Source organism: Vigna angularis, chromosome 2 (genome assembly GCF_016808095.1).
Source record: "Vigna angularis cultivar LongXiaoDou No.4 chromosome 2, ASM1680809v1, whole genome shotgun sequence".
NCBI classification, from domain to species: Eukaryota; Viridiplantae; Streptophyta; class Magnoliopsida; order Fabales; family Fabaceae; genus Vigna; species Vigna angularis.
In genome coordinates, this window is record NC_068971.1 from 36,398,784 (window position 1) to 36,425,448 (window position 26,665).

Sequence of the window (26,665 nt, forward strand, 5' to 3'; positions counted from 1 at the left end):
GAGCCTCTAGGATTTGGCTCATTTATCCCTTCAGTTGTTGGATATCGACTTTCATCCCATCTTGAATTTCTCCTTGGTTCTCCAAGATTTATTAACTGGTTCAAGTCCTTTAGGGTATCTTGGATGTTTAGTTATATTTTTTATTTATAGATGAAACAAATTAAGAAAATGAAAATGAAAAGAAAAAAGAAGAGACAATGTAGTTCAAATACTCTAGTCAGAAATTATAAAGCTGTGAAAATTTTGCCTTGGTATAATTTGGAAATTAACACGAAACGGAGTCCATAAGGCGGTTCATCATTCAGAAGTTCCCAAAACGTGAGACACAGGAAGTCTTGGTCAACCACCTCAGGCTTTAGCCATCACATTCTTCATTTCTCTTATCAGTTTCTTGCAGCAATTGAGGAATGTTTCAATCCCCTTAGGCGGGTTGATGATTGACATTACAGACTCAGCATCAGCTAAGAACTTAGGGACATTTTCAATGGCTTCATTGGCAAGGGAATCTAGCTGTGAGAGACTTCTCTTCCAATTCTTTGTAACTTGTCCTTGCTCAACAATATGCCTCTTCATTTGAATTATCAATTCTTTATGTCTCCTTTTTAGCTCGATGTCAACATTCCTTATTCAGTTTTCCCACTGCTGCTTTCACACGTTGCTTTGTAGTGTGAAATTGCTCTTCTCGATTCGGGTCTGGAGAAATTACATTGAATGACAACTTGACTGTCTTAACCCTCTCTGTGATCCATTGGCTAAGGGAACCTTTCATCAAAACTCCATGATCTTGGGGCCTTTCTTCGAAGCGAAAAACATTGCCCCATGCGTTCCTAACTTGATGAAGCAATTCAGCAAAGGTTCCTTCCTCTTAAGATCTGCCATGTGGCAAGAGATGCAGGCGTTGGTGATCCTCTCACAGGATACCCATAATTGTTTTTGTGCTGACACATAGGATTGTAATTAATACACCATCGGATACCCATGAGGGGGACATCAGGATAACTCTCGCAATGGTGTATGATACACGATCTTTGTTGCTAAGAAAACATGCCATTTAAATTTTCCACTTTTGAACCTACACAGAGTTGCGCTCATTCATTTGCCCTTTTCATCTTCGGCTTACATTGCAGTAGCTCACCCAACGGACATATGAACTTCAAGGCTCCCTCACTCATGCGAGAGATGAATCATGCATGCACCACAGGTAAGGAAAACAACATCTTCCTACCCTTTAGCTCATAACACTGCCTAAGGGTCCCACAAACTTCAGCTAGGACAACGGTGGTTGAATTCTCAGAGCGAACTTTGTATCCCACGAAAACGTTCATAGCAGCACAGTCAACAAAATCCCTGATATTAGGGAAGAGCATGACATCATAGAGGATAAAAGTCAATACATTCGTAATTGTTTCCCATTTTTCCTCCTCATCCAAACGATGCAAGTACCACTCTAGGTATCCTTGAGGAAAGTCGTTCACTTTACCCTTAAGTATGAATTCACTTTCCAACTTCACAAGGTGCACTTTCATTAGTTTGATTAGCTACAAGACAAGGGTAAACTACCCAAGGTAGTTGCATAGAGTTTTGCCCTCAGCAGGTGTATCTACGATTTGTCCAAATTCTTTCCCTCTGACAAGCTCAACAAATTCTTATACCCATTCTTGAATGCATCTTTCAAGGTTATCTTTTCCTCACCAGATTCCTCGAGCCACCAATATTATCTTCCTTTGCTTGATGTGTGTCTTTTCATCAGAATGTATGAACTCGAATACCCCTCGACTCAAAATCCATGTTAATTTCCATCTTTACCTTAAGGACTCAATCACAAATTTATAATTTTCTGACTAGAACCAATGACAAGACCATAAAAATGCATGAGAAAAAGAAAGAAATAAAAGAAAAAGGTGTATAAAAAAGGTATAAAGATATGTACAAGGTGCTTGATTTTATTAAGCAAAAATGAGGGTTATAAGACTGCACACATCTCCCTTTGTGCCCTAATGAAGGTTGAACACTTAAGATCTAAGGTTAAGTATATGGAATCTCACAAGGATGGTTACCTGAACCTAAAGATCAACGGCCACTAGAGCTATGGCCCCCTTTATAGTATCTCCACAACAGTCGAGTAATCAACTAGGTGTGGAAACACATATGAAGAGAACAGACTCTAGCTGGAGTTCTCACGATAGCCAAACAGGAAGTACATCCCAGAGTGACACCGCTACACAACTCCTCTAATTCTAAGTTACGCTCAGACCCGGGTATAGGGCCCCACTCATGATATGCCGAAAGTGTGTGTGTGAAGGGAGAACATCATGCACATCCAAACCCTCACCTGCAAAACAACCAGAAAAAATTCCCAGGCATATATGAACATATTGTCTTCCCTAGGGTTCAATATTCAACAGTTATTTACTCACATGCGATTATTCAAATATCAAAGATAGATAAAGAAAAAGGGAAGAAAAACATAAAGAAAAACCACATTGAATTCGCACATATAGTTAAATGGCTTGACTCTCTAAAAAAAATTCCCCAGTGGAGTCGCCATCTGTCGCAACCGGAATCGCGACGGGACGACGATCCAAAAAAGAAACGGGTTTGGAAAAGAGATTTGGAGTCGCCACCATAGTTTATTCTGGAAAACTACGGAAAAACCATAAAATAATAAGACACGGTCCACGAAAACCAGATTTTGGGTTCGGGAGTCGGTTACGTGTAGGGAAGGTATTAGCACCCTACAACGCCTGCCCGAAGGCAATACCTTTAACTAAATGCACGAATATGATGTGGTTTTCAAAATGTTTAACTAGTCCCTAAAATAAAATTCTAAATAAACAAAATATATTTTTTAGTTTTTTGGGCCCGACAAGGATTGACCTTGCTCCTACGTATTCTCATTCAAAATGAGAAATCAGGGTTACGTAGTTCTTTCTGAAACTGTTTGAGAAATTTGTTTGGAAATGATTTTGTATTTTTGGGAAATGAACCTGACAAGGACTGGCCTTGCTCCTACGTATCTCCATTTTTGGTGAAGAATCAAGGGTAACGTAGTTCTAGCTGAAAGATTACTTGTAGCTGGGAATATTTTAGTATTTTTAATAAAGAAGGAAAAGGTTTTCTAGCACAAGGCCTACGCGAGCGGTCGCACGTGTGCTTAAACCTTTTCAAATAATTTTATTTGATTTTTAACTTTTGTAAAAGAAAAGGAAAAGGTTTTTTAGCACAAGGCCTACGCGAGCGGTCGCACGTGTGCTTAAAACCTTTTCAAAATATTTTTATTTGATTTTTAACTTTTGTAAAAGAAAAGGAAAAGGTTTTTTAGCACAAGGCCTACGCGAGCGGTCGCACGTGTGCTTAAAACCTTTTCAAAATATTTTTATTTGATTTTTAACTTTTGTAAAAGAAAAGGAAAAGGTTTTTTAGCACAAGGCCTACGCGAGCGGTCGCACGTGTGCTTAAAACCTTTTCAAAATATTTTTATTTGATTTTTAACTTTTGTAAGAGAAAAGGAAAAGGTTTTTTAGCACAAGGCCTACGCGAGCGGTCGCACGTGTGCTTAAAACCTTTTCAAAATATTTTTATTTGATTTTTAACTTTTGTAAAAGAAAAGGAAAAGGTTTTTTAGCACAAGGCCTACGCGAGCGGTCGCACGTGTGCTTAAAACCTTTTCAAAATATTTTTATTTGATTTTTAACTTTTGTAAAAGAAAAGGAAAAGGTTTTTTAGCACAAGGCCTACGCGAGCGGTCGCACGTGTGCTTAAAACCTTTTCAAAATATTTTTATTTGATTTTTAACTTTTGTAAAAGAAAAGGAAAAGGTTTTTTAGCACAAGGCATACGCGAGCGGTCGCACGTGTGCTTAAAACCTTTTCAAAATATTTTTATTTGATTTTTAACTTTTGTAAGAGAAAAGGAAAAAGGTTTTTTAGCACAAGGCCTACGCGAGCGGTCGCACGTGTGCTTAAAACCTTTTCAAAATATTTTTATTTGATTTTTATGGAGAATGAAACAAACAAGTCTAACCGATATAAATAAAACAAAAGCGTGTGGACTATCATAAAGGGGTTACATGCAATAAAAAAACTAACTAATAAAAAGAAAACAAAAGCATAAAAATAAAGCAAGAGAAAAGCCCAACATGAATAGGGGTACAGAAATAAAAACCAGAGGTGTGGAGTGAAATTGAGGCTCTTTAATTTGGACCAAAACCCTTTTCTCCAACTTTGTATTTGGGTGTAAGGACGAAATTTGGGGGTGCCATTGGGTATTTGCTTGTCTGGCCCAAAGCCTCTTTTCGTTCCCACATCAGAAATCCTAAGACCTAAAGTCTCTCTCCCAAACGAGCCAGCCAAAGGAGGGACGTGCCTCGTCCTCCAACGCACATGCGCCGCCGCCTCCATCGAAATCGACCATCGCGCCACCACCTCTTCCAGTCTTGGCGTCGGCGGCAACCCCAAACGCCACCGGAACCGTTTCCAACCGCAGCGCCACTGCCTTTCTCTCTCGTCTCTCTGTCCTGGAATATTTGGACGTTGAGCCTTGCTACCAGTTGCAATCAATATGTGCTTAGCAGAATAGGACAGTTTTGTGCCATCCAATTGTGTCACCTCAACCTCATTTGGACCAACTATCTTTGCCTCGCCTTCAAATAATTTAACCCCCGCATTGGATAACAACCTCTTGTAAATTCCATTTAATCTGTTTATTTCATCTGTCTTCTTTTGCAAGAGCTTCTTCCAATTGAAGTCAACTTTCTCACTCAATTCCCACCCATAATTCCTGGCATCCTCGAGTTCACCTCCAAAAGATGCTCCATAGACCAAAATCTTTTTGGGAACACAACCACGAATAACGCACGTTCCACCAACTCCTCCAATTGTTTCTGAGCTAATGGCATTAAACGGAAGCTCACAAATCCCCACCTTAGCTCCGTAATTCGATAAAAATCTAGCAGCACGAACGCCACCACTTCCAGTCCCAATAATAAACAAGTCAAAGTCAAAATGCGTCCCTTGTTCTACACCTGGAACCGATTCAGCCTCACCGTCGATAAGCATCTTCCTGGCCATCGCTATCGAAAAAGTTGAACTAAATCTGCGTCGTTGCAATAGGAGAGTAACTAGGTTTGTTAATGAAGAAACCAATCAGAACAAGATTATGCAGAGAGTATATATATGTATGTATATATATATATACTAAGGAGAAACAAAGAAAAAAATGTGTTTGCAGGTGTCGGCAGGGTCATCCTCCACGTCTCTCCTTCCAAAGTCCAGGACCTACTTCCATTTCCACATGCTGCTGCTGCTTCCAGCCAAAATCAAATGGGCATTCTCTCTTCAACCGTAGCCTTCCATATCTCCCTCTCCGTTCTTCCTTTTTTTCTTTCTCTACCTTACATCACTCTAAAAACCTCCTGGTTCTAGGGATGGGTGATGAAGGTGTCCCCTTGGGTGGTCCCCTCTCTCTAGGTTGCGGCTGAACGTAACCCTCCTTATTGCCAATTCCAGGACTTGCTTTTGTGCCCCTCTGCTGCCAACGTGTCCAGCCCCATCTCCAAGCTTGCTGGCCCGTGTGCTGCTAATTGCTGGATTGCTGCTGTGCTGGGTCGTGACACCTCCCAAGCTGGACGTGAAGGAGACCCCCCCTTGTGCTACTGCTTCCTTTTTTCCATAAAGACAAGTGAATCCCGTCTTCACCCCTCCAGCTCAACGTTTCAGCTCTCTTTACACGTCCAGCCCAATTCCTGCTGCCAGTGTGTCCAATTGCTCCTGGACGTGGCATCAGCTGGACTGCTTTTGTTGGGCCGTGCTGAAGCTACCAATTACTGGATGCCACCAGTATGGGATGCTGGACCCGTGATGCGTTTGCTGCTGTCCTCCCAAGCTGCTGGAAGCGTGTTGTTACTGGATCTGCTGTCCGTGTGCTTGCTGGACCGTGCATCCAAGTGTGGGCCGTGATGGGCGTGCTGAAGCTGCTGTCCGTGAGCTCCTTAAGCAACTGGACGAAGAATGGATGAGCTGCTTCCTTTATTCTCTACTGGACCAGCTGCTGGACTCCGTTGCTGTTGCTGCTTTTGCTAGACGTGAAGCCTCTTCAAAGCTGCTGGAACTCACGTGGAACAGCCCACTTTTCATTTTCAAACCTGCTGGACCTCCAATTCAAGGCTTCTGGGCTGCTTCCGCGTGCTTGTGGATGATGTCCGTGAGTGTGAGGGAGTAACCATTTTTTCCTTTTTTCCTTTTTTTTCTTTTTGCTTTCTTTTTTAAAATACTTATATGAAAAATCAAATGAAATACAAAAAACAAAATAAAATAATAAAATTCATAAAAAACATAAAATAAAATAAGATGCAATAAAAATAAAAAAAAGAAAAACCTATATTATTTAGTCATCCGGACGAAATTGGGTGTTGACAATTGTGTTACTACTACTACTACTACTACAAATGGTGACCTTGCTCTTCTTCGTGATTATGAGTCTATTAGTCTTATATTTGACGAGAGCATGTGGATTGTTGATAGTGGTGTTACACTACACATTACACTAAGGAAGGAGTTCTTCACATCTTACACTTTAGGTGATTTTACAGTGTTGAAGATGGATAATGATGGTGTATCAAAGATTGTTGGTGTTGGTGATGGTTTCTTGCAAACTAAAATGAAAGTGCAATTTACTTAGAGGAGTCAAACATGCTCCAGATGTTCACTTTAATATGATATTTGAGTTAGATGATAATAATTATTACAATCACTTTGCTTTTGGTAAATGGAAGCTCGTTGAGGGTAACTTAGTTATGGCCATATGGGAGAAAAAAATCTAAATTATATTGGAATAAAGCTTTGGTTGCTAAAGATATTGTTAATGTACTACATGGAGACATTTTTGTGGCACCAAAGACTTGGTCATATAAGTGAAAATGGACTTAATTGCTTAGCAAAAATGGATGTGCTTTGGGGATTGAAGGGTGCAAAGTTGGACAAATATTCTCATTGCATGGCTTGTAAACAAACCAAAGTATCCTTTAAGAAGCATCCCCCTCTAGTAAAGTCAGAGTTCCTTGAATTGGTGCATTTTGATGCTTGTGGCTCTAAGATAATGATATAAGAAGTCTAAGTCATTTATGTGTGATCAAGATTACAAAATGACTACTTTTGATGATTGTGTCTTTGTTAGAAAGTTATTTAATGATGACTTTATTATCATGTTTTTAAATGTTGATGACATACTTTTTGTTGGAAAAAATATTTCTAGAATTGAGAGGTTAAAGAAGAGAATTTGGCAAGTTTTTTTTCCATGAAAGACCTGAGAGCTTTAAAAAAGTTCTTGGCATAAGTATCTCAATGACAAAAGAGAAAACAAGATTTGATTGTCATAGGATTACTTCATCGAGAAGTTGTGAGCACTCATCTTACTACTCATTTTAAACTAAATGTTAAATAAAGTCCTTCAAATGAAGTTAAGAAGACAAATGAGTAGAGTTCCTTATGCATCTATAATGGAAAATTTGATGTATGCAATGGTATGTACAAGACCAGATATTGTACATGTACAGTCAATCGATTTATGTCAAATCTAAGTAAAGAGCATTGGAATGGTGTGAAATGGTTTTGAAGTATCTTTGTGACTCTAGTGATATAAGGCTTTGTTTTAGAGGTGATAATCCTACTTTGATAGTTGATAACGGTAATTCTTACCATTATCTGTGGTGTAATTTTCTTACCAAATCAACTCTCTTGAAGCTTGAAACATGCTTAATCATCTCTTTTATCTAACTTTGTGAATAAGTTTAGCTTAGGTTATACATAAGAGTTTTCATCACTAATTCCTCAAGTTTTGTAGGCAATTTATATGCTTTGGAAGAGCATCTAAACTACCAAGAGTGGGAGCCTAGGAAAAGCTGCAAAAAGCAAGTGTTTTGAAGGATCATGGAAGATTTCTCGCGCTAGGGTGCCTCAGGAGGGGGGTTGAGCCCCATTCAATTCGCATTTCACTGCAATTTTCACGCCAGGACGCCCTAGAAGGGGGGCTGATCGCCATTCTTCACGCAACTCTTATGCAACCCTCGCGCCTGGGTGCTACAAAAGAGGGGGGTTGGGCACGACTTTTGCTGACATGGTACCCTAGACCTATTTAAGGATTCCATGCAACGAGGGTGCCATCTTCTTGGCGACTAAAGCTCTAAAACATAATTTTGGACCTCTGGGAGTTGGTTTTGAGCAGTGGGAACTCTCCATTCTTCCTCCTTGGGTCTTCATCTCTTCCATTTTCTTCCATTGTAAGCTCAAGCTCTCCATGACTATGGAGAGCTAAGTTCATTTTGTTGGGAAATGATGTAACTACGAAACTTTCTTGTAAATGCACTTGTGTTTAATGAATATAAGCTTCTTTCATTTATTGTGAGTGTTTATTTCCTTCTCTTAAAGCTTGTTGTGACTTGATCAACCATAACATGATTCTTAGGTTTGCTTGATATTGGGAAGTATTGTGTGAACCTTGAACTGGAATAAACACTTAAAGGAAATTGTGTCTAGGGATAGAGCTTTGACCTTTAGTTGTCTTAAACCTCTAGTCTTAATGCAGATGAACTTGTTAGGTTACCAAGGGATTGAAATTTAATGAGTGAATCTAGGCTCTCTCTACCAAGGGATTGAGTTTGAGTAACGTAGTAGGTTGACATGAGTAATTAAATGAAGAAGTAGTAATGTGCATTTGCATGAGAGTGTAGTAGGTAAAATCATTCTCCAACATCTTCATTCCATATCATCTTTAATCATTTAATTTTCAAGTGTTTTAACCCCAAGAAGTTCAATCTATCACTTATGCATTATGTTTATTTTCATTGCATTAAATTCACATTAAATGAAATTATTCTTTAGTCTAAATTAGTTAGATAATTATAGATTGTAAAGTGTCATACGAGTCTCTTGAGACTAGTTACTACTACTACTACTACTACAAATGATGATCTTGCTCTTCTTCGTGATTATGATGAGTCTATTAGTCTTATATTTGATGAAAGCATGTGGATTGTTGATAGTAGTGTTACACTACACATTATACTAAGAAAGGAGTTCTTCACATCTTACACTTTAGGTGATTTTACAGTGTAGAAGATGGATAATGATGGTGTGTCAAAGATTGTTGATATTGGAGATGGTTTATTGCAAACTAAAATGAAAGTGCAATTATTACTTAGAGGAGTCAAACATGCTCCAAATGTTCACTTTAATATAATCTTTGAGTATTTGCTTGATGATAATAATTATGACAATCACTTTGGTTTTGATAAATGGAAACTTCCTAAGGGTAACTTAGTTATAGCCATATGGGAAATTTAAGTAAAAATGAATGTCAAGATTGATACTTAAATGCATTCAAATAAAAAGAATTCTCCCTAAAAATTAAATCATAAATTAATAAATTAATACAGTTGATATTATATTTTGGAGAAAAGTTAGAAAGAAAAAAAGAGAGGAAAACATCACTTGAAAACCAAAACAAACGAGTAAGTTAAGGAGAACAACTTATGACTGAAAAAGATTGCTTAAGTACCCATTTTCACTTAATTGATGAATGTTAGTTCAATACTCTTTGAACATGGTTTTTATTCTCCTTTTGAGTTACATACAACACTCAAACAATGAACATAAAAGTTATTTTAAATTTATAGCAAGAAAGCTTCTCACTCAATCTCAACTAACAATGATACTTCATAGCTAAGCAAATTGGTTGCATCAGTGGCCATCCAATATTCAACCAGGGCCTTGGATTTTAACTTTGAACAAAAATTGGCAAATTCTTTTTTAAAAACCTGCAATTTTTCTTGCTTTAATTAATCTGCAGCTCTAATGAAATAAATAAATAATAAGTTAGAGGTGTAATAAAATTGTCAAGAATTTGGTACATTTTTTGTTAAAAATATTGGCGATAAATTCTTGCAAATTATTATTCATAGAAAAAATTATAAGTATTTCCTAGAGAGAGAAAAAATTCAAAATAAATCTCCAAGGAAAAATGTGTTTTTCTAACAGTGAGACCTTCGTAAATTAGGTTCATACTTTTGCTTCCTGCACCTCCCCGATATTACTTGCACCCCTATATGCTAACAACAAAAAACTAAAATACACTTCCTCTCTGCACCACGTGACTTGTCCTGGAAATCTCATTCGGAAAAGAATCAGATATGTTTGAAAAACTTTGTTTTAAAAATCCTATTCTGAAAAGCATCTTATATATTCTTGAAAAGTTATTTCGAAATTATAAATAACATCTCATATATTCAGGAAATTTATTCCAGGAAGCATGTTCTGAAAATCTAATTTTAAAAGAGTTAAATATATTCTTGTTAATTTTGAATGAAAATTAAAATTAGTCTAATTTTAAAATATTTGACTAATTTAGTCCCTCATCTTTATAACGGCATGAATTTAGTCTTTTTAATCAAATTTTGTGAGGTTTATTTAAAGTTTTAAATGTGTTTCTCAACTAAAATTAAAAAAAAATGTGTCAAACAATATAAATAACTTAAATGCTACTATGAAATACATTTAAAGTATCAATTAAATTTAATAAAATTTGGTCAACACATTTATAAAATTAAAAAAGACTAATTTTAACTTTTATTTAAAATTAAAAAATTAAAAACATATTTAACGTGGTTTAAGAAAATTTCGAAACAGATCATCCAAAAATCAACATTGAAATAAAGCATGAAGGGTAGAAAGGTTATTTTAAAATTTACGTTGGTGCATTTAGTAATTATAGAGGTGGAGGAAGTAAAAGCCTTAGTTTGAAGAGGTTGTTTTCCTTGGTGACTCATCATTTCACATAGATTGTAAGACCAGATTTTGTTGACGTTTTTAAATATTTGAAGAAAACAGCGGCTTAGTTAGGTGGTTATAGAAGTTGAACTAAACACAGAACATAAGACATGTTGCAGTCTACAATTACATATGTCAACAAGCCCATGAATTCATTCATCTTTCGTAACTCCTCTCTTCTCTTCGTTCCCACCGTCTTTTAAATTGTTAGATGAAACATGTTCATTGGCTTGTTCCAAATCTTCTTCCTTGTTCCTTTCTCTAGTTTCTTCCACTGGTTTGTAAGTGTAAAACCTAGCACATATCAAATAGTAAACAAGATTTACAACTTGAATGACACTAACAAGAAAGTAGTAGTAGTCCAATCCACCCCTGTTGAGGTTCCTATCCGGAAGCCAGTTCCTCTCATTGCCAGTATACTTATGCACCAATGACACCAGTAATGTGCCTAAGTAGTTCCCAATGGCTGTGGTTATGCAGTACAGAGCTGTAGCACTGCTGCGCATGCTTTCAGGTGACTGCTCAAAGAGAAATTCCAAATGCCCCACAGACATGAAAATTTCAGCCACCCCATGCAGAAAATACTGCGGTACCAACCAGAACACACTTATAGGAATAATGGCTTTTGGATCATCCAATAGGTGGAATTTCGCAGCAACTGATTTCCTTTTCATTTCAATCAGAGCAGCAACCACAGTGGCTATGATGTTAATCACGAAGCCTATTCCCATTCTTTGTAGGCTAGTGATTCCAGAAGGATTCCCTGTGAACCTTCGGGCAAAGGGAACAAAAACACGTTCGTATAAAACAACTCCTGACATCATGGTCAGCACACTGAAAATGGACATACTGGCTGGTGAAATTTGGAATGAGGGAGAGAGGTGGCGGTCCATTGTACGAGCTTGTTGGATTACAAAGCTGTGAAGATGTGATGAAGAAGTTATCAGCAAAATTCCAGATGCCCATATTGGAAGCATTCTGATGATAGATTTTAGCTCCTCAACTCTATGGACAGTGGCTAACTTCCATAAGTCTGGTGTTGCAAATGAATCTCTGGCCTCTTCCTCTGTAACAATTGCAGCCTTGTCCAACCATCTGCATATCCAAGAATAGCCAACACCACACCATGATTCATGTTTTAAGTATTTGGTTTGAATAAAGAATGGGAAGTATCTAACTTACTTATATTGATCAGAGTGTAGGAGCATGCCTTCCAGAGAAATGGGAGCATCAAGTTCCCAATTGTGGTACAAAAGCTTGGGATCTTCTGGTAATGTCTCGTTCCTTTTCTTTGCAGCTGCTGCGATCACTTGGGCTAAACGAACCAAAGGGCTTCCTTCTGGTTTGACAGTCTTATAGAGTGGTGAACCCAACACAAAGGCAACGATGGATATCAACATAGCAATGGTTGGAATTCCAAGGCCCCAACCCCATCCCATGTTGTCTTGAATGTAAACCACAATTGTCAAAGCACTTAGAGAAGCAAATCCCATGCTGAAAAAGTACCAGTTGAAAAGGTTCCATTTCCTTGATGCCACACCACTTTTGGTCATGTCAAACTGGTCAGCTGAAAAGGGAACAACACAAGGTCTGATGCCACCCGATCCAACAGATGTGAGGAGGAGAGAGATGTAGAGTATCCATAGTTGAGAGGATGTGGCTTCTTGGCAGTTCACTTGTGTAGGACAAGGTGGAGGTCGAAAATGTGGCAGTATAGCTGATACAGTGATGCTAATCAATCCCTGTACCAAGAACAATAGTTCACAAAAACCATTTGGTAGTAGGGTGTACTCAAATGGAAGATGCTAATAATTGAAATCACTTGTTTGAATTTGAATTTGAAACCATCTAACTCAAATGTAGTGACTTTCAAGTTTTAGTGTTTGAAAATCTAAGAAAAGATGAGATAACGGTTTGATTCATAAATTTTTCTTACTAGACTTGGATGTGTGTACTTTTGTGTCTGATATTTTGATATATTTTTATTCTAAAACTTAAAAGATAAATAAATATAATCTTTTGAATTTAATGGTTTTAATTTTTTATGTATTAGAAGACAACGTTTTATTCTGACATTTTAAGTTAGAATATGTGTGATGATATATATTAGTCTAAAATGTTATAAGACACATGAAAACAACTAAATTAAAAAGATTAAATCTATCCGTTTTTAAAAGTCGAAGAGTACATTAAAGAAATGAGAGTTGATTAGATTATAGTGGAAAGGAAAGGGTAAGAAACCAGTTCATAAATGAGAGAAGCAACAGTAATGGTCCAAAAGCGTCCAGCAAAGGAATCTGCTATAATAGCTCCAATGAGAGGGGTGAAGCTAGATGTTCCACCAAAGTTTGTCAAAGTGTTTGAGGCAGCCACCAATGGCATGTTCAGCTCTTGGGTCAAGTAACTTATCAGGTTACCATGAAAACCAGCACTTGCAAATCTGTCACACACTTCATTTGCTGCATCATTTGTATCAAATTTGTGTTAAGAATATTTGGATTTTCAACTTCAAATATTTGTTAGCTACTTCAAAGTATGATATTCTCTGAGCCACTCATTTGTGGATGGATATCTTCAATAGGTATCTAATAAGCCTACCTTTACCAAAAATAAAAGGTAAATTTTTTGTTTATTAGTTCAAACTTTGCTATTTATTTAACAAGTCTCTTCATGAAAGTTAAAAAAGAAAGATGCTTCAAATGCTAAAGAAAGATGAAAACTTACTCGTTCAGTTCACGTGTTTACTATGTCAATATATTTTTCATGTCGTTTTTAGTTTAAAAACTATTTTTTATACTTTTTTTTTGTCTCATCTTTTGAAATAATTTACAAAATTTCTAATTGCATAAGTCATTGAAAATAATTTCTTTTCTAAATTAATAGACAAATTAACTTCATAAAGAAAACAACTCCTTCACTAATATTCTTAAAATCTTTATTTTTTTTTCTTTCGTAGATAAAACTCTTTGTGGTTAAATCTTTCATGATACAACTTTTGACAGTTCTTGTAACAAGTTTTTGAAAGATGTGGCCTGTTCATTTTTATAACATTAAATATTTTTTATAAAACTTCCCTCGAGTGAATACATATGGATTAATTATGTAAGATGTTTTCGAGAAAAGAATGTAATTTAAGTGATTACAAAAGTTTTTAAAATTTTAATAACATTATTTTTACCAAAAAACTGTGTTTATTAGAAAAATATATGGAAATATTTATAAAAAATTATAAAAATGTAAGTATTTATAACAATATATTAAAACAAAACATGTAAATGTTTAGTATAAATTACTTAAATATAATATAATATAGCTAATCACATTTAGAATGAAATAAGAATTTCAGTATGCTATTTATAAGAACCACTACTCCAGATATTCTAACGGAAGATTAAGAAAATGAGTTTTTAATAATTTGCACGTGAAAACTGTTTAGTTTTGTGTGTTCAGTAAAAGTTCTTGAGCATTTGAAAGAAAAAACCATCTTTATCTGATTAATTAAGTGAAAACTAATTTTTCTCTTTTTTTTATACGTTATTATAAAAGTAAGTTACCAATCCTCGACACACTCTAGTTAAAAAAAACGAAATTAGAATTTAAACGGTGTGAAAAAAAAATTAAATTATTTTAAAAGAAATTCTCCTACGTTTTAAACTGAACTAGTGGTAAGAATTATTATATCAAGAAAATAATGATAATGAAAAAAAAAAACCCACGAAACTCTCTTTTTTTATTTTGTAAAAACATAAAAATATTTTCTGATTAATGAGTTTGAAAAAATTCCTGAAGGATTGAACTGAAAGCTAAGAAAAAGACAGAAAAGAAATGAATGAGAAAGAGGAAGAGAGAAAGAAGAATGACTGACCAAGGATGAAAGGTAACGTTCTGATGCCTCCTCGTCGGTGTTGTTTCTGACCACCCATTTCCTCACTGCTCTTCGCCCTCTTCTCTATCTCCATTTTTCTTCTACTAACTCCAGCTAGTGACACTGTATTGCAGTGTACCTAGTTATGTGGCTCTTGTCTTCTCTTCTCTCTCTCTCTATATATATATAGATTTGTGCAATATGATAACTTCACTCTTGTGGGGTCGTATAAACATAAACTACACCAATGCTCCCTCTTTTCTCTGTATTTTATCCTAAAACTACTTTACCAAAATGTTTGGGTTGATGATATATTTGGATACACCAAAAGTATGTGATATTCTCTCACCACGGGTAATCTATTATTGGAGAAAATGTTTCTGACCGATTTTCAAGTGGTGCTTGTTGCTCAGATGTAATTTTCTGATACTAAAGTCCAGCACATAGTTTGCTTCGAGAACTGGAAACCTGGGATGGCAGCTATAAAACACCAAAGAAAATACCGGAAATGAAAAAGTAAAATGTAAAAAGCAGAAACAAAAGAACCTTCTAGGGGCTTGAAAGATTTGCATATAAATTTATACGTGATCAGAGTTTATACATTTATGTGTAGTAAATATTTTATTATATTTTTAATATGTATTATGTTAAAAAAAAGATATGACTGATCGTAATGTTTTATCGATGTTTGTCTTTTTCATTGCAATAGAATAAATAATTGAAATAAATTTTTTTAAAATAATAAATACAGTAAAATTAATTAATTAGGACTTTGATATTTGAGAATAAATGTAATTTAATTTTATGTTTTAAAATATATATTTTTTCATTTATTAATATTTTATAATTTTTTCATTTTAACTTAAAATTTATTTTAACTCAATTTATGTTTTCTTAAATTATTTTTCTTCAAATTATCTTACAAAATTATGGACATAGGTAAATATAAATAATCAACTTTTATTTTGTAATGGAATACTCAGTTTGTAACTGAACAAATTATTTAATCAAAAGCAGATCTTTAAACATTTCTTAATACTTAGTTATATTTCATTTTAATATAAGGATATTTTGATATTTTTAAGTTATTATTTTAAAAAATTATTATATCAAGCTAATAAAATTTCTTATTAACTCTTTAAATACTGCTTGATAAATTTGTTATCTCAAAAGTTAACAATTACTTAATCAATAACTTACCTTCTTCTTTAAAAAGGAACAACTTTTTGGATTAATGTAATAAATTTAATTAAAATACTTTGTCAATTAAATATTATTATCTCTAACTATATCTATTCTTTTATATTTTTTACATCTTAAGTAATAATTAATTAAAGTATATTTTCAATTAATTTTTGTTAAAGTTTTTATCTTTAATAGTACAATTTTTAATTATTGAAAAAACTCATTCAATCAACAACAATAATCAAAAGAATAACTAAATTTATCCATCTAACCTCATAATCCATTTAAGAAATCTTAAAATTCATTTAAGAAATTACAACAAAATTAACTCCAGATGCTACACTCCATGAAATTCGAAAATAACATAAAAAAATAGAAGAATAAAGGGTAGAGAACATGAGAGAAGAAATAGAACGAAATTAGGCCCTCCAAAGGGTTCCTAAGTTCCCTTAATGTGTTTCTCTAAGCCTCTTTAAATAGAAATTAGATTGAATTCTGTTTTGAGTTTTTCTGTTGTTGTAATATTTTTTTATGATAATGTAATATCCTCCCATTATTTTCTAAATAATTTAATATCTTCAAGATATATTTGATTCTTATGGAGATCTAAAAATATTGGAGAAGATATTTGTTAAATTAAAAAATATTTGTCAAATATTATCTTTTGATATTTACTCATATAGTTAAATAAGGTAATTATTTAAAAATATAAATTAAAATATATAAAGATATATTTGCCACAAACTATCTTTTATCATAAACATTTATCAATTATCAAGCCCTTTTTGTGCAAAAATATAGAAAATCGCAAGATCCAATTTTTGCTGTACGTTCCTTTGGCTTAGTCAAATTTCTTCACTTTTTCATGCAATTCTTAGCTTAACTTTTTATGATTTTGATTATTTGTTATCCTTGAATTTATTTTTAAGGTTTCATGAAACTTTGACCAATTTATTGTCACACTTTCATAAGCTCAACTTAGCTGTATGTGCACTATCACATCTTAAAATATCCGAAAAACATTTATGCATCTAAAAAGCTATTTTTATCATGTTTTTATATCTCACGCTTAATAAACCCAATTATAACAAATCTTAATTAAATTTTTTTTAAAGTACATAAATCAATTAAAAATCCAATATTAAAGGCTAAATGAAGAGATAAATATGCATTCATCACTCAACGTTAACTTTAAATCCATTAACCAAGTCAACATAATATTGAGTATATTATAATTTCAACATGACAACTCTCGACCAATTTCCAAATGTTTCCTGTTGATTGATTCAACTTGGTTTTGATTATTATAACATCCTATTAGACACAAGTTACATACAACTAAAATCCGTATATAAAGCCAAAAATCCATATATAAAACTTAATTATATACAGATTATATACGGGCAAAAATCCGTATATAATTCTATCGTAGCTATTATTATATACGGATTTATCCGTATATAAGTTATATACGGATTTATCCGTATATAAGTTATATATGGATATGTCCGTATATAACTTATATATGGATAAATCCGTATATAACCTATATACGGACATATCCGTATATAACTTATATACGGATAAATCCTGATATAATTTACATACGAATATATCCGTATATAATTGTTTTAGAAAAGCTGAAAAAGTCGTTTACAATACCCTGAACATGCCCAATTCATTTCATACAAACAGACCTGGACATTATAACTGAACATTCAAAATTCATATAAGCAAACCTGAACATTATACATTGCACATTGACATATAAATCCACAAAGGAAACATTGTACAAGAATACATAAATATTGTTTACATCAAAATATTCCAAGATTAAACATTAGGTAAGTTCATAAGTTCTGGTTCTAAATAAAATGGAAATTAGTTGTATAAAATGCCTAATAGTGCATATAATTATTTTCATCTTATGGTTGGTGGTCTGGTGATTGTTGTTCTTGAGGTTGTTGTTGTGGAGGTTGCTGTTCAGAAGGTTGCTGTTCTGGAGGTTGTTGTTGTGGAGGTTGCTGTTCTGGAGGTTGCTCTTCTGGTTGGACATCATTAGGTGCTTGATTTTGAACTTCAGAATTTTGGAAGTTTAAAAAGTCTTGTGCATCTGTGGCTGCTAAAGGCGGAAGGAATGGCAGGAGGACGCCAATAAAGCATTGAAACTTTTCAAGCTGCTGACCATATTGTTGTAACTGCGATTTAAGGTTAACAACTTCTTCTGAATTTTGTTGCTGAGTAGAAGAAGATGTCTGTGTCTGTTGGATGTAACTATCGACACAATCATCTTGGGAACTGACATTTCCAATGTCGTATACACGTCCCTTGTATTTTCCACCAATAGCCTCTAACCAACATTGCTTTCTCAATCTTTCCTCCTCCGCAGGGTCTAGAGGACTACATGCTGAGGCACCAACAGATGCAGTCTCAGATCTTATTTCTACAAATTTTGCTTGAAACTGTTCCTGTTAAATGAATAAATATAATAAGTAAACCTAAGGTTTAAAAACCAAGAATGTACAATGTGATAGAGTTAGTAGAAACTTACATGGGTCCGCCTAGACCTTTCGTCCATAAATTCCCCTATTGATTGACGAATATGTATTTGCTGAAATATCTCATCAACATGCATAGACCGACCAAGCTCTTGTGACTGCAAACAAAATGAGTTGTTAATAAACATTTGTAAAATTTATGATTACAAATTTAAGAAATAAAATGTACAAGTTACATACCAAACGAATAGCATGCTCATGCACGCTAATAGATCCTCCAATGTGCAAACAACCACCCTTTTCAAATGTTCGATTCTTCTTAGCTCTTTCACACTTTTGTCTATAAAGTGGCATGTTCCACTTTTCCAGAAGACCATTCCAAGTATCCTCCCCCAGCCAATGAAGTTTTTTTCCTAGAGTTCTACATTTTTTCTACATCTTTGAGAGCCTATGAGATGCCTTGGTGTGAAATTTTTTTTTGACCTTTTCCTTATCTTCACGCTTCCATGAAACCTTTCTCTGTTATATTAAAAAGAATAGGTTTGAATAATAATAAAAGTGTTGAAACATTCTTCCTCGTCATTATTGGGTGAACTGGAATGTGGATCTGCATCCACTGTACCAGGTGATGGTGCAATATTTGTGGGAGTTGATAGGTTAGAACCAACATTGGGAGAGAGTGATGCCATTTGATTAGTAGGCACTTGGTATGGAGTGGGTGTCAAGACAGGCCCTTGTAATGGAGATGGAAGAGAGGTAGGTGTAGATGTATGTGGAGTGGGATTGAAGCCGGGAACTTGTAATGGAGATGGAACAGATGTACCAATAGAGGTAGAGGTAGGGGTAGTTGGTTGACTGCTTGAACCAATTTCATTATTGAAACGCGTAATCAACTTGATTACATAAGATTTCTTCCCCTTCCCCTTATCAGATTTTCCTGAAGGTGGAAGAGGAGGGCCAGAACCACCTGATGACATATTCCTGAAGGTGCAATCATGGAATTAAGAGTGTAAACATGATTCAATCAACAAGAGAAAATATGTTGCAATGGTAATAATATAAATTACATGCCAGAAAACAGGATTCAATCAACTTTTGTGTAATTCACTGTATTGATATGTTAGGTTGCAGAACTTTAAAAAATAAAATCAAGTGTCTACTTAGACAAAACTCTTCTTTGTCTAACAAATCAAAAAAGAAATTGTAAGACACACCCATAATAATGCTATGGAAATTTGATGTGTTAAGACTAACTTGAAGACATATAAATAAGTGTAAATTGAAGACAAAGTACAAAAGTTTCACTCTAAATTGATTAGTGGTGATGATACAGCCAAAATGAGGGAATTGTGCATCTGCTGCTACTGGAATCAGAGAGGAAACTTAACAGCAACTGGTACCCATATATTTACTTTAAGCAAGATCACAAAGAATATAATAATTGTATCCCAGGGATGATGGAATGTGAGATGGTCCCCAAAAATCACAAAAAAATAAGTTCAAGATGGAGGTATAAGGAAGTTGTGTTTACTGGATTGAAGAAAGGCCTATGAAGGTGATAAGAAGAAGTGAGCATGTCTTTTATGAGATGTCTATATCTAATGGGTATTTATGATGTTATTAAAAATTACTTGAAGGTTGTGTGTGTTGAAGGGTTTGATTACTGTTTGTGGGGGTAGTTGTAGACGAGGCAATCCTACAAAATTGAATGCAATCTTTGGTAATAACCTATGAGCTGAGTTTTCTTTGTTCGAAGTTGCTACTATTATAGAATGGGAAAGAGAGAGAAGTGCTTAAGGGTTAAGGTGAAGGTGGGTGGTTGACACGTGGAGAATTATAGGCCGTTGGCAGTGGTGTATGAGGTTTGGTTGTGTTGTGAAACGAACATAGATGTGCATGATGATGGTATAATAATTTAATTTAGATAGACTTGGCCACCAATGGAAATACAAAGTTGGCAAAGAAAAAAGAAGACAAGTACACTACGGTCCATGGGCCAAATTTTGTTTTTGTAATGGATTCACATTAGGGGGAAAGAGGGTGGCGTTGAGCGTGGGGCCAATGGGTCCAAAGCTACTTTCTAAGGTTAACAACAGTTGTCAAACACTATCAAACACTTACATCATTTACTCTTGTAATCTCATATATTTGTTAAGGATCTTCAGTTCAATCTAAGATCTCACGTTCTTCAACATGCAGCAGTGTAAACATTGATCTTCAGTTCTTGTTCGTCATAAATATTTCCTTTTTGTCTCTTTCTCTCCTCTGTACTGTATCTTTCTCTCTATCCCTCTATTTATACATCCCTCTCCTGTCTCAAGAAACTCATTAAAGAGAGAAAAAAAAGATGTCTCCAACAGGTTCTTCAAGATGGAGCCCTACCACAGAACAACTCATGATCTTAGAGGAGCTCTACAGGAGTGGCATTAGAACTCCTAGTGACTCACAAATTCAGCAAATAACCACACACCTTTCTTTCTATGGCAGGATAGAAGGAAAGAATGTTTATTTAAGGAACCTATGTGTCTGCAATTAAAATCAGTGATGTATACTGCACAAAATGACACACATGCATTAGGATTGGTTTTTCGGGGAAGTAGTATCGGATTCATCTCCAAAAGGACATTATCAAAGTTTGAGTTATAATTGAAGTGAGGGAAAATATTTACACTAAAAGTATGAGAGGGAAATGTACGTGTAATCATATAACAATAGCAAATGGATTGGGGAACAAGAGTGAAAATAATCGATGGGATTCACAAAAATATTTGGTCATAATGAACTTCAAGCAAATACAATTGAATCCTACTTTGGAATCCTACATTTCTAAACTGGACAACATTATAAATGAAGCAAAAATAAATGAATAGAACACGTCCTAACTCTATTCAGTGCTCGAACTTTGAAATTCATCTTCATTGTCATCTTCATCTTCTCCCTCTTCATTGTATTCTTCTGATTCAATTGTATCTTAATCCATTTGCCCTTGAAATGATGAAATATTGTTGGGGTCCACTTGTTCAAGACCAGCTTCTACATCTTGTAATCGGACAACTTCTTCAACTTCAATAACGTCATTAACATGTGACATTTCCTCCACTTGGTATGGCACATCGGTTTCTACATCATTAGAATCAATGCGTCCTCTAGGCTTCGTCTTTATCGCAACACACCAACCTCTTTTGTCCGTGCGTGATGTAGGATATGGTACATAATAAACTTGTTGTACATTATGTGCAATTATAAAAGAATCAAACAACACATATCTTTTATCCATTCGAATATCCACAATGCCATACTTTGAATCCACCCTTGTACCTACTCTCGATGGATCAAACCAATCGTAATAAAATAATACAATTTTCTTTTCAGTGGTTGTTGAATTGTATTCCAACTCATAGATGTGTTTAATGACACCATAGAAATCATCTTGACCTCCTTCTGTTAGCCCTTTAACATGAACCCCACTATTTATTGTCCTCTTGCCCTGGCTCCATGCATGGGTATGAAATTTGTATCCATTAGCAAAGAAGGTGTGCCATTCCTTTACACACCTTAAAGAAGCAAGTGATAAATCTCTAAGATGTTGGTTCCTCACACTTAAAGGCTCGTCATGAACCTATGATTTAGAAAGGATATGAAACTATTCAATAATGTAATCATTAAATAATTAAGGAATAAATGAATGAGTAAGAATGATTGGAAGTCGTACTTTTTGCCTGAACCACAAAGGGAAATTAGCATGTATGTTTGTCGAACTGTTTGACTCAGATAGTTGATAGCTATGTAAGAATGAGTCGTCGACATATATGACGAGATTGGATCAAAGACAATTAAATATATCAGTAAGAAATATTTGGGAAATATAATTGATTTAGGAGGCTTACTCAAGGTAAGGTTGAAATTCATTGCAATTGATCAAAACATGAACATGAGTTGATCTCAATTCTTCATCACTTAACCAATGAGTTGATTCCCTCCCAGAATGACGACCAGGTTGGTCAAACACTGATAATGTTGTCGTAAGGTTTTCTGTTTCAGTGTCTACTTCATTTCTACTGCTTTTGTGGTGTTAACATGAAGTTTTTGAAATAGTGGGAACAAAAATAAATTGTCTCTCTGTGCAAATATGATGCGCAAATAGATCCTTCAACCCTAACTTTATTCTTAACCGAACGTTTAGCATATCCCATGAACCTACAATTACGAAAGTGACATGTTAGGATTTTTGAATTATGCCAAGTAAATTGAACAATAAGATGTCATATTGTCACCTTTCAAATGGGTACATCCACCTATAGTGGACTGGTCCACCAAGTCTTGCCTCATATGGAAGATGGATAGGGAGATGTTTCATAGAATCAAAGAATGAGGGAGGAAATATTCTCTTCATCTTGCACAAAATGATTGGAATCTTTTCTTCCATCTTCACTAGGTCATCCTCGTTCAATGTTGTAGAACACAAATCTCTGAAGAAATGACTTATCTCTGTAATGAGATTGAGAACATGAGCCGGTAAAGAACTAAACGCTATAGGAAGTAAGCATTCCATAAACACATGACAGTCATGACTTTTCATCCCAATGAGTTTTCCCTTATTCACATCAACACACCTTGACAAGTTAGAAGAATATTTGTCAGGCATCCTAAGATCTTTTACCCAATGACAGACTTGTTTTGTTTGATCTGATGAAAGTGTATAATTTTCTTTTGGCTTGTACATGTTTCCATTGCTATGACTTTTTAGCTTCAAATCTTTTCGTCTACAGTACAAAGCTATATCCATTCGTGCCTTTTCATTGTCTTTTGTCTTCCCCGCAACATTCATCACAATGTTGAAGATGTTGTCAAAGAAATTTTTTTCAATGTGCATGAAATCAAGATTATGCCTTAACAAATTATCCTTCCAATAGGGCAGATCCCAAAAGATGCTTCTTTTCGTCCAATTATGCCACTCACTGTATCCATCAATTCTTTGTGCACCATTTTTAGTTATTTTAGGATAACCATTGATTCTATTCCAAACTTCTGCTCCCATCAGATATGGTGGTGCATCATCCATCTCCACTTCCCCCTTCTTGAAAGCATTCCTATTCCTCCTAAAGGCATGGTCATTCCGTAAAAACCTCCGATGGGAATCAAACCACAAATTTTTTGCTCCATGATATAATCTAAAAGCCTTTGTATGCTCCATGCAATGTGGACATGCCAGTTTACCATGAGTGCTCCAACCGGACAACATACGATAAGCAGGAAAATCATTAATTGTCCACATCAGCATGGCCCTCAAAATAAAGTTTTGTTTCCTTGAAATATCATATGTTATCACACCCGTCCACAACTTCTTCAATTCGTCTATCAAGGGCTCTAAGTAAACATCTATGCCAACCTTTGGATTGAATGGCCCAAGAATGAGACATGTCAAGAACATGTAAGGTTTAGACACGCATATTTCTGGAGGAAGATTGTAAGGGGTGACAATAACTGGCCAACATGAATATGGTATATTTGATGTTTGTACATATGGGTTAAAACCGTAAGAGCATAAATCGAGTCGTACATTGCGTGGCTCGATACCAAAGTCAGGATATACACTATCAAAGTGCTTCCAAGCCTCTCCATCACATGGATGACGCAAAACACCATTCGTCGACTTGTTCTGATAGTGCCATGTCATATGTCCTGCAGTTTGTGTTGAGGCATACATTCTTTGAAGTCTAGGAATTAATGGCAAATAGAACATTGATTTCACAGGAACTTCTTTTCTAATTGTTGCTCCCGTGTTACGTGGTTGATATCTTGGCTTTCCACAAAATTTGCATTCAAGCAACGCGCCATCATTCTTACCATATTCATTATCATAGAAGAGCATGCAATCATCCACGCAACAATCAATCCTCTGCGATTGTAATCGTAGTATGTTTTAAGCAAACCTGATTTGATGGGTGTTCCATCCATAACCATTATTGCAATAAAATCTAAGCATTGGTTAGGGATATTCCAATTTGACTTGCAAGCTAATAGCTTGACACACATTGATAATTTCGAGTCTGATGCTCCTTCATACAACGGCTGGTTTGCATCCAACAAAAGATTATAAAACCTTTGTGTATCTTCATTCGGAGCCTCTTCAATGTTATCTGAAGTAGTTGCTTGGCACGACTCATTTTGCCTAAGAGCATCATGCACCATGTCTTCCATTGTCATAAATTGGTTAATTGAACCACCTTCCGTCTCTACACCCATCCAACTTTCATGATTCTCTACATCATCTTCTGGCATTCTTTCCCCATGATCCTCCCAAATGAAATAATTAGGCTTGAAACCCACCTTGTAGAGGTGAACCTTGACAACTCTTTCTTTCAGAATCTTTGTACAATCGCACTTTAAACATGGACATCGAAGACCCCCATCTCTGCGATAACGTTCTTGTTCACAAGCTTTAGTAATAAACTCTTCAACACCTAATACAAAAGACTCTTTCAAAGCACCTCTTCCTCTATGACACCTATCGTACATCCATGCACGATTTGGTGGAGCACGATCCATGTTCTGTACATAAATCGATTACAAAAAAATTAGCCAATGCTTAATACACGTCTCTATATTATGACACGTGACCTATCAAATGGCTTCCTAAAGAATAACCTAAATTAATTTAGGTCCTCTACTCTCTATCTTACAATGTTTTTGAACATGTCTCTATCTTACTACTTGTTTTGTACATGTAAATCACTATGTACAATATTATTGTTTTATATTAATCACTATGTACAACATTGTTTTAAGCTTTGAATATATAAGGATATTGGCCAACCTATAACGTTGATTTAAACCTTTCACTACAACCAAACATAGTTAAAGAAAAAACAAATTAGGGTAGATAGAGGTTGATGTGTTTAATTGTTTAGCTAAATAATTTTAATTCAAAAAATCCACATTTAAAGAACTAAATAACCCTCATAATATGTTACATATAGTTGCATAGCCATACATTTCCAAAAGTACAATTATTTATTGGTTAAGGTCTTACTAGGAGCTTTGGTTGATTGTCAAAGTAAGCTTGTTGTATACTGGATTGCAGGTACCAAGTGCAACTACAAAAGAAAACAACAATTAGTATAAATAATAGCATGTTAAATTACTTCCAATTTCAATCAGCTTGCATCACTCTCCAGTTCAGCATACAAACAGGTACATGTGCCAAAACTTATAGAAGTGATAACCCACCCTGATTTTTTTTTATTTAAAACTAAAATGTATAACCCAATCAACAGCTGTACCGATGGAGTTCTTTTATTATATTAACAAGCAAGAAACTTCTCCAAACCAATGGAATTTAGCCCCCTTAAATTGTGAAATGAAAAAACATTAAAAGTACAAGTAATACTTCAACTCTTGAAAAAAAGAATGCTATCATTTTAGTGATGTCATGCAGTAAAAGTCACATGTAGAAGTTAAAAACGTTTTAACATCTGAATCTACCTTAAACTAATTTCCTCAAATGTACAAGTATTCAACTAATTCAGATAGATATGTTGGAGATGATATGCACCCCAAAGAAAAAAGGAGAACCCCTGCTTGGTAAGATCATCATTTATCACACCACATCATAGGAATTTACAAGAAAGAATCCTTTATAGTATCATTCATATGAAACAAAGCTTATGATATAAAGGAAAAAATGAATTATGAAGCAAATCATATTTTACATTGTATTTTTTTAGCTTATGCTACTTATGCTTATATAAATATTTTTCTTTTATAGGTGTGACCGTATTTTGTGGTATGGAGAAGGTCTACATCAGTTATCGTATGTCCGTGGTGAATCAAAGTTTTCAGATCACAGACCTGTCTATGGCATATTTTGGGCTGAGGTTGAGTCAGCTCATCGTAGATTGAAGAAAACTATGAGTTGTTCTCGTTCCAGAATTGAGGTGGAGGAACTTCTGCCATATTCCGGTGGATATACTGAACTGAGTTTTTTCTAAGGAATTTGGGATGTGAGACGTGTCCTTCCACATTCAGGTACACTAGTAATATCTACACCTGAGTGGTTTGTTTTTTATTTATTTTTTCTTTCATCTTTTATGCACTTACAAGTAGAAAAAAAATTAAAAAACACGTGCAGGGCCCTAAGCAAACCTGACCTTGCCCCTTTGGCCGAAGGGGTCCCTAAGTTTTTTTTAATTTTCTTGTTGGCTAGACAAAAAGTACTAGATTCTGAAGCTGTAAATGATTTATATGGGGTTGAACATACTAGAGTGAATCCTGCTAGTGTAATGAAAACATACAGT

General features: G+C 34.9%; 3 protein-coding genes across 3 annotated transcripts; 1 reads left to right on the forward strand and 2 right to left on the reverse strand.

Moving 5' to 3' along the window:
- Window positions 1-1,184: 1,184 nt before the first annotated feature.
- LOC128195346 (glutathione reductase, cytosolic-like) lies at window positions 1,185-5,230 on the reverse strand. The gene is made up of 2 exons (XM_052872614.1): window positions 4,383-5,230; window positions 1,185-1,538 (listed from the first exon to the last, which is right to left on the reverse strand). The coding sequence occupies exons 1-2, from the start codon at window positions 5,067-5,069 to the stop codon at window positions 1,185-1,187; spliced, it is 1,041 nt and encodes a 346-aa protein (XP_052728574.1). The 5' UTR covers window positions 5,070-5,230.
- A 5,636-nt stretch (window positions 5,231-10,866) lies between these two features.
- LOC108345999 (protein NRT1/ PTR FAMILY 3.1-like) lies at window positions 10,867-15,133 on the reverse strand. Its single transcript, XM_052873077.1, has 4 exons — window positions 14,686-15,133; window positions 13,062-13,279; window positions 12,003-12,562; window positions 10,867-11,915 (listed from the first exon to the last, which is right to left on the reverse strand). The coding sequence occupies exons 1-4, from the start codon at window positions 14,777-14,779 to the stop codon at window positions 10,973-10,975; spliced, it is 1,815 nt and encodes a 604-aa protein (XP_052729037.1). The 5' UTR covers window positions 14,780-15,133; the 3' UTR covers window positions 10,867-10,972.
- A 10,736-nt stretch (window positions 15,134-25,869) lies between these two features.
- Window positions 25,870-26,390, forward strand: LOC128195450 (type IV inositol polyphosphate 5-phosphatase 6-like). The gene is made up of 2 exons (XM_052873078.1): window positions 25,870-25,952; window positions 26,137-26,390. The coding sequence occupies exons 1-2, from the start codon at window positions 25,873-25,875 to the stop codon at window positions 26,357-26,359; spliced, it is 303 nt and encodes a 100-aa protein (XP_052729038.1). The 5' UTR covers window positions 25,870-25,872; the 3' UTR covers window positions 26,360-26,390.
- The last annotated feature ends 275 nt before the right edge of the window (window positions 26,391-26,665 follow it).